Source organism: Seriola lalandi, unplaced genomic scaffold (genome assembly GCF_002814215.2).
Source record: "Seriola lalandi dorsalis isolate HSWRI2012SDOR001 ecotype SW California unplaced genomic scaffold, Sedor1 jcf7180002054936, whole genome shotgun sequence".
NCBI lineage: Eukaryota > Metazoa > Chordata > Actinopteri > Carangiformes > Carangidae > Seriola > Seriola lalandi.
In genome coordinates this window covers 289,238-297,803 of record NW_019525488.1, presented here as the reverse complement: position 1 = coordinate 297,803, position 8,566 = coordinate 289,238, and the positions used below count along the sequence as shown (strand labels likewise).

Here is an 8,566-nt window from a genome sequence, read left to right as displayed (position 1 = left end):
TTATCAGATGCACTTTTATGTAAGCGGGTTGTTACGCAAAGAAAGTCTTTACACTGACATGTGATGAGGAACACTGGAGTGAGTGTGTGTGTGTGTGTGTGTGTGTGTGTGTGTGTGACACTGATATGTGATCAGTATTAGGTTGGCTTGAGTGTCACTTAGGGGCCAAGAAGTCTGTCTCCCGTCAACCCCCCCCCCCGGCTCCTCATGAGAGGCTCGTTAAATACGTCAATTCTTGTTTGTTTTGTTTGATAAAAATTACACATCAGCAGGTAGTGAAGATGAAGATGAAGATGAAGATGAAGATGAAGATGAAACCAACAAGGTCCTTCATCACTGAGCGTGTGGCGTGTTTGAAGCCACTACAACTCTGTTACGTTACGTTACAGACAGCTGGAGGACCCGGGTATGAAAAATCCAAATGCCAAATTAACACGACGACCTGGATGAGTTTCCATCCGTGCGACCAGCAGAGCGACAGAGGACGAGGGTCAGTGAAGTTTATTGATCCAGATAAAGTCTCATCCTGCCGAGTCGTGTGAAGCTAATCTCAGATAACACAGAAAGTCTCGGCCGGTTATTGTGATTTATTTCCAGCTGCTGAGACGTGGCACTGTCGTAAGAAACATGAGTTGTAATAACGAAGAGGTTAAAGTTCAGATTACAGGACATGCATTCAAGATTATGGAGCTGGGTAAATGTGCAGGAAAAATTCTTCAGCAACAAGCAGAGGTGCAGCTTGTGAACAGGCAACTGCTGGGGGCCCCAGGCTGTCGGGGGCCCCAGGCTGTCAGGGGGCCCCAGGCTGTCAGGGGGCCCCAGGCTGTCAGGGGGCCCCAGGCTGTCAGGGGGCCCCAGGCTGTTATGGGGCCCCAGGCTGTCAGGGGGCCCCAGGCTGTTATGGGGCCCCAGGCTGTCAGGGGGCCCCAGGCTGTCAGGGGGCCCCAGGCTGTTAGGGGGCCCCAGGCTGTTATGGGGCCCCAGGCTGTCAGGGGGCCCCAGGCTGTCAGGGGGCCCCAGGCTGTCAGGGGGCCCCAGGCTGTCAGGGGGCCCCCCGGAGGCTGACATACTTTACTAAGTTCTTTTAACATGAACATTTAGAGTTAAAAATGAAGTTTAGATTTCCTCCCGTGGCCCCAACAGACTCGAGAATCGCCCCTGGCAACATGTTGTTTGGTCTCACCTTGAACTTGTGCTCGTAGCTCTCCAGAGCCTCCATGACCATGCACACCGCCTCCATGGAGCGCTCCAGCCTGCCGTCCACGCCGTTGAAGCGGTACATGCTGCCCGACACGTCGGCCAGAACGCGTAGACGCTTGGGCTTCTGCTGAGGACTGCCCAGCTGTAAACACACAGGTGACATTCACACAAAACACAGGGTTTCAGTCAGAATCTAATGATTCAGTTAAAGGCCCCGGAAACGAGATTTTACACAATGATACAGCAGCAAACAACGATTTTCTTTGTAAAGATACAGTGGAACAACGACGTCCTGCTGGTGGCCAGAACATCCATGAAGATTTTTAACTTTTTACCTGCTCCATCAGTGTCATTCGTGCAGCTGGTCCCAGTGGATCAGTCTAAGGCTGAATTTCTTTCCCAGTCTGACCATGGAGCTGATACTGGTCTGGTTTACTGAGAGGAGAACCCTACGAGCTGCTGAAAGCTCCAGCTGGATTCAGAACTGTTTTTTCTTATCTGTTTTCATTAGTGACGGCTACAGTAGACATGCTAACATTAGCTAACCTGCTTTTACCCTATTTTTAATTTATTCGGCAAACATTGCTATCGCTTGCTGGCTAACTGCTAGCTTGCTGTGGAGCATATCACGGCAATGCTTACGTGGGCTCTCGTGTTCACAGAGTAACTTTATTCAGTTGAGCTTCTTGTTGTTTGTTTAGCTTTGTAAAACTTAACTGACTGAGAACGTGGAGGGAGGCGACGTGTGGTCGCCAAAGCGCTTGTTTTGGTCTGAGAAGCAGCTGCTCCAGTGCAACATCTAGTGGCCCTGATGGTCGTTTACAGAACCTTTAAAGAACAGACCTCCCCTGGAGAGTGTTTTCTGGAATCTGGTGTAGCTCACTTAGAATAACAGTCAAAACAAGGGCAGGATTTCAAAACTGGGTGCAATTATTTCAGCACAGACCTTCAGGCCAGACCAGAAATATGCAACAGTAGGAGCTAACGAACGCAGAAAAACATAGTATGCATATTATGGTTAGTGTGTGTTTGTATGATTAGTGTGGGAACTATCACATAGCTCTGTGTGTGTGTGTGTGTGTGTGTGTGTGTGTGCGGCCTTACTCAAGCATATATGACAGCAGGAGAAAGGACTAGAATGAGTGTGTGTGTGTGTGTGTGTGTATAAAAACACAGGGTGTAATAATAATCTCACACACACCACTGGAATGTACCGTCTAACAGATAAAGGTCAAAATTATGTGTGTGTGAGTCTGGGAGTGTGTGTTTGGAGGTGTGGCAGTGTTTCAGCAGGGTTTAAATGTGTGCAGCAAAACACACACACACACATATATATATATATACACACACACACACACACACACAAACACACACACACACATATATATATATATACACACACACCTCTGGGTCCAGCTCTCCCCTGCGTTTATAGATGGCCTTCTCTCCAGTCAGACCATCAATGATTTTAGCATCATCCAGTTCTCCCAGAGCCTGGTTCTTCAGCCACTGCCGCTCCTTCCCCTTAGCCTGAAACACACACACACACACACACACACACACACACACACACACACACACACACACACACACACACACAGTTTGAGCACCAGTCGACCAAATAAACAAACACATTTCAAAATCGGTCCAGAGAAGATGATTTCATCGTGGTGGGGCTTCCAGAGGAAAATCATCCAGAGAGTTTCAACTGACTCGTTAAAAACCACAGGACAGAGATTTACAGTATGAGCAGACTGAAAGGCGCTCACGGCTAATTGCACATGCAAACATTGGTCAACCCCCAACGACCACCTTTCTCTCCGCACACACACCCACAGAACAAAAGGAGTGAGGGAGGGGGGCGGGGGGGCTGCTGGGGTCTGGAGAGGAAGAACAACATCACTTTCTCCTGTCTTCAGTTTGCTCCCTGAGGACGGAGCGAGAGTCGAACACACTCCACCCTCAGACACAACACAGGTCACGTGACTTTACATCACATTATTTCTTAAATTCACTTTTGAAAGAGTTCTTGCATGTAACATAATACTCCAGTCTTTTATATCACAGTTTTCAGAACAGTCTCAGCTCTTTCTATAACGACGCCTCTCACTGTGCAAACAGCTAATTTGGCCCAAATGCTGGTTTTTGAATTTCTTCAAATATTTTGGTGAAAACAAACCTTTACTGATGTGGATGAATCGTGAAGTCTACAGCTTCATAAAACAACATCTTAGATCACGAGTCGTCGTGTCGTCTGTCACTCTACTTTTACCAGATTTTAGAGGCGGAGAGTCACGTACGATCTCACAAGAATATGAGACATAAAGTGGAGAGCCGACGGATTCCAACAACATTAAAACCATATTTCCACGCTGAACGATCGCAACGATATTAATAGAAGCATCCATCCATTAGGACACATGTAGATAAATCAGTGATGAAAACACTGATGTGGTGCAGGAACTAATGAACCTTTATTGAAAGCTTGCCAGCTACGGTTAGCTGTGTGTGTGTGTGTGTGTGTGTGTGTGTGTGTGTCTCTTAAATCACTCCTCAGGTATGAGAAGAATAACATGACTTCACAGCGTCACGCCTGCATACATCGTCTTTACAGCGGGAAAAAGCCCCGAGGACTCTCTGGATGGAAAACACAAACACACACACACACACACACACACAAACACACACACACACACACACAAACACACACACACAAACACACAAACATACACACACACACACACACACACACACACACACACACACACAGCATACACAAACAGAGCTTCACACCTGGACAGGAGAATAATAGAGCAAGGCTTAGTGTGGTTGCTCTGTAATCACTGCTGCATGATTTTCCTCTAGTCACAAACAAACACACACACACATGCACACACACGCACACACACACACACACATGCACGCACACGCGCACACACACCATCTTGGATGCACATTTCCCCTCAGACGCTCGAACAAAGGGAGGAAAGTTGAAACCAAAACACTGAAATAGAGACAATATCACATCCTGGATTCTTAACCACCCCTCTCAACACTCCGGCTTTTCATTCACTCAACCAATCACAGCGCTCCTAAGAGACAGCGCCCCCTCCTTCCTGCCCCAACATCACGTGTAGGGTTGTATGAGGCCTACTGTACGGACCTTATGACTCCTCGGCTTTTGTTCCCTGACTGACACCTGGACTCAAACGACAGTGCGGTTGGATCACGTCCCAAATGCCTCGTCGCACAGTGTTGATGAGGGAGTCTTCAGTTAAACAAGGAGGCATGTGTAAAGTGCGAGGTGTGATGTCAGGCGGCGCGAGGCTGACCTGTAAGTTGTCCAGGATGATGCGTAGCGACTGAACCTGTCTCCTCACGGCGGCGGAGAAGCGCTCGTACGTGGTGGCGTCATATTCGCTCATGTCGATCTCCTTCAACCTGAGGAGGGAGGACGAAGAGGAGAGAGAGACGGTGTAACATCTGTGACTGCATTTCATGTTTTAGATTGTTCAACTTCACAGTGTTTAAAGGCCCCATATTGTATTGATTATTTATTTATTATTATTGATTATTATCACTTTTAATTATAGATCAGGTCTAGCTTCTATATTAATACTGTGAAAGTATCAAAGCCTCAGTCCACAGAGAAATGCACACAGCCTGTATTCAGAAACTGAGCCTTAAAACCAGCCGTCAGGACTTCTGGAACTTTGTGATGTCACAACAAAGCAGTCACCAAGCCCCGCCCACCTGGACCCACCATCCAAACCTTGCAGGATTTAGTTTCTGTGAGTGTTTTTACCTGAAATCTGCTATATTTTTATTGGATCAGTCAGAAATCAGTCAGCCAATCAGAGGAGAGGCTCAGAGCCTCCTCTCTTCTGATTGGCTCACTGACCTGTTGTTACTAGAGCTCCAGAGAGAAGCCTGAGAGAGGAGATGTAAAACTGCACTGAGATGGTTTTTATATCTTCTGATGGATCAACACTTTAAATAAAACACAGAAGAAGAAGAAACATGGAGCCTTAGAATAAAATTTGCATTTTGTTTTGGTAAATTTGAAGCTACTTCCTGTTGCTGCCAGGTAGAGAGAGAAGGAGTGAAAACAGAGACAGAAATCTTCTCATGAGCTCAGGACACCTGTAGAAAAACTGACACAGGGGTCAGTGTTGTTCAATGTGGAGCGCTTCTTTTTTCTTCTGTGTGTGTGTGTGTGTGTGTGTGTTCCCCCCAAAACACACCTGTGGACATGACAAGACAGGTGGGCTGAGCTAAATTTATCAGTATAATCCCACCGTGCAGGTACTTAAGCATCTCACACACAGACACAGAATCCTCCTCGGGTGTGTTAAGAGGTCTCACCTCCACCATGAGACTGTGGCAGGTGGGGGAGGTGGGGGAGGTGGGGCAGGTGGGGCAGGTGGGGCAAATCTCTGCCAGGTGTTTGAAACTTTTGGTGACAACCAGACCGTGACCACCACAGAGATACAGAGCAGTGACTTCAAAACGCAGGAACTGGAGGATGGTGGAGAGGCTCAGGCTGTGTGTGTGTGTGTGTGTGTGTGTGTGTGAGTGTGAGAGTGTGTGTGTCTGGTTGCATGAGAACAGAGTCAGACAGACATATCGTGTAGACTGCACAGGCATCAGCCATGCAATCAAAAACATCGCGCACACACACACAGACACACAGACACACACACACACACACACATCATGTAAGACTGCAGGTAACAGGTGTGTGTGTCATACGTGTTATCAGATGCAGAGCAGAATGAACCAATGAGGAGCCAGTAACTGCTACAACAATAAACACAACTAAAAGAAACAACAAGAGCCCAGAGTGAGAAGCTCAGAGAGCCAGAGAGTGTATCTGCTGGTCTGTAGTAGATTCTGAGCTGAGAGCTGAGCGGGAGGAAGAAGCTCCTGTACTGACGGAGCTGAGGGTTGGTGTGTTCTTGGCAGCAGCAGTGACTGGCAGCTTTAATAGACCTCCATATTACAGTGTAGCAGCACATTAAAGAAACCTGGTGTATTTCCCATGAGCTGCGGCTCCACGGGTCGAGCTAACGTTGCACTGTGTTGCAGAGACGTGGGGAAACATAACGGCCGCTCCGAGCTGTGAGCGTCTGCGGTTACTCGTGGTCAGATTCAGAGAAAAGAGTCTGGAACCGTTCATGTAAAAACCATGTTTGTTTGGAAAGCTGAAGGAGGTTCACACAGTCGCTCCAACAGAGCAGTGAGCGCCACATGTAGAGCCACAGTGTCCAGGTGCAGCAGCCTGAAACCATCACCTGCCCTCTCAGTTACCTGCTGCCTTTGGGTTCACTGATCTCACTCCGGTTCAGTCATTTTGTTATGAAATAAACGTTTGAACAGTTAGATGTTCTGTTTTACCTGTACTTATCACGAAGTATATATGAGTTAGTGTCTCACTAAGAGCTGTGGGAAATTCAGGGTGGACAGGTCCCTGAACCTGTGGGAGGAGCCTGAAGCCGCCAGAGGAAAACATCTGCAAGCATCACATTTCATCTTGGTGAAAGGACATAACACCAGGTGACAAACAGGACTCTGTCTCTTCCTCTCCATTCACACACATCATGAGCACACGTTCCTCTGTGTGTGTGTGTGTGTGTGTGTGTGTGTGTGTGTGTGTGTGTGTGTGTGTGTGTGTGTGTGTGTGTGTGTTGGGTGAGCAGACACTCTGGCCAGTGGTCGTAGCTATTTCCTTTAAATTCCTGAACCTTGACATAAACAGGAGAGAGAGAGAGATCGAGTGAGATTGAGAGAGAGGGAGAGAGAGACAGATGTAGAGAGAGAGAGAGAGAGAGAGAGAGGGAGAGAGAGAGATAGAGAGACAGAGAGAGAGGTAGAGAGAGAGAGAGAGACAGAGAGAGAGAGACAGAGAGAGAGAGACAGAGAGAGAGAGGTAGAGAGAGGTAGAGCGAGAGAGAGAGAGAGGTAGAGAGAGGTAGAGAGAGGTAGAGAGAGATAGAGAGAGAGACAGAGAAAGAGAGAGAGAGACAGCGAGAGAGACAGAGAGAGACAAGACAGAGGTAGAGAGAGGTAGAGAGAGAGAGAGAGGTAGAGAGAGGTAGAGAGAGGTAGAGAGAGGTAGAGAGAGAGAGAGAGAGGTAGAGAGAGGTATATAGAGAGAGAGAGGTAGAGAGAGGTAGAGAGAGGTATAGAGAGAGAGAGAGAGAGAGGTAGAGAGAGGTATAGAGATAGAGAGAGAGGTAGAGAGAGGTATAGAGATAGAGAGAGAGAGAGAGGTAGAGAGAGGTATATAGAGAGAGAGAGGTAGAGAGAGGTATAGAGATAGAGAGAGAGAGAGAGAGAGAGAGAGAGTCTGTTTTCACTTCCCACACAACAACCACAGAAACCAGAAGTGGGCGTGGACACTAACAACAAACAGTAGCTGTCAGTGAGTCTCTACCAGAGATGAGTTCAGATCAGAGGATCAACATGGTTTTTACTTGTTGGTTCATCACAAACACACTCACACTTCCCGCTCATCGTGGTTACCGTGGTTACTTGTTGGTGAATTAAACTGTTTTATGAGCTTGTATTGTATTTCACTGAACGAACACGTTTCCTTCACGTCTGCAGAATATGATTAATAAGCCGCGGCTCGTCAGCGCTTCATCACAGTCTGTTCCTGCGACACTTGTTACTTTTATCAGAAGACTCGCAGCTCCTGTGATTTAGATCATCAACACATGTGATGCTCGTTCCTCTGCCACACACTGTGGGACTGGAATACAACAACACAAGGGTGAAACTTTACGACAGATCACGACAAGAGTTCTTCTTTACTGGTGTCTTTGATTTAATGACTCGCAGCACGGAGTCTTGAAGGTCTTGAAGTGAGTGAGTTCTTGGTTTCCTGGTCACATGATATCTACACGTATTCATCTGCACAGCCTCAGAGCAGCAGGACGCCTCGGTTCAAGTACGAACCACTACATCTGTTTATTAAGTGAGGGAGGTCAGCCACGTGTGTGTGTGTGTGCGTGTGTGTGTGTGTGTGTGTGTGTGTGTGTGTGTGTAGGCATACCTGAGCCTGTTTTTGCTTGTGTGTGTGCTTTCAAGGGTTTATGGACGGATGATAGTTTGATTGATGTTTAACCTACAGCTAAGTAAACAAAGGATTTGAACGCATCACAGGATGACAAGGGATGGAAAAATCCTGACGGAGCCTGTGATATGAAAAAAATCTGTAGGTAATTCTGAGTGTGTGTGTGTGTGTGTGTGTGTGTGTGTGTGTGTGTGTTCAAATACATGACATCTACTTTGAAGCAGGGTATCAGCATGTAGCTACAAGATTTTCTCTGGGCTTAGTTTGACTGTGATAGACAGGGAGGGG

The 8,566-nt window shown here is 47.2% G+C and overlaps 1 protein-coding gene across 1 annotated transcript in view; it reads right to left on the bottom strand.

Moving 5' to 3' along the window:
• vwa8 (von Willebrand factor A domain containing 8) overlaps positions 1 to 8,566 on the bottom strand; it is a 63,817-nt gene that overhangs the window by 6,256 nt on the left and 48,995 nt on the right. The window contains exons 38-40 of the mRNA XM_023393477.2: positions 4,533 to 4,641; positions 2,605 to 2,730; positions 1,184 to 1,342 (exon numbers count right to left, since the gene is read on the bottom strand). Of these exons, the coding sequence (XP_023249245.2) occupies positions 1,184 to 1,342; positions 2,605 to 2,730; positions 4,533 to 4,641 (394 nt within the window). The remainder of the gene's footprint in view (positions 1 to 1,183; positions 1,343 to 2,604; positions 2,731 to 4,532; positions 4,642 to 8,566) is intronic.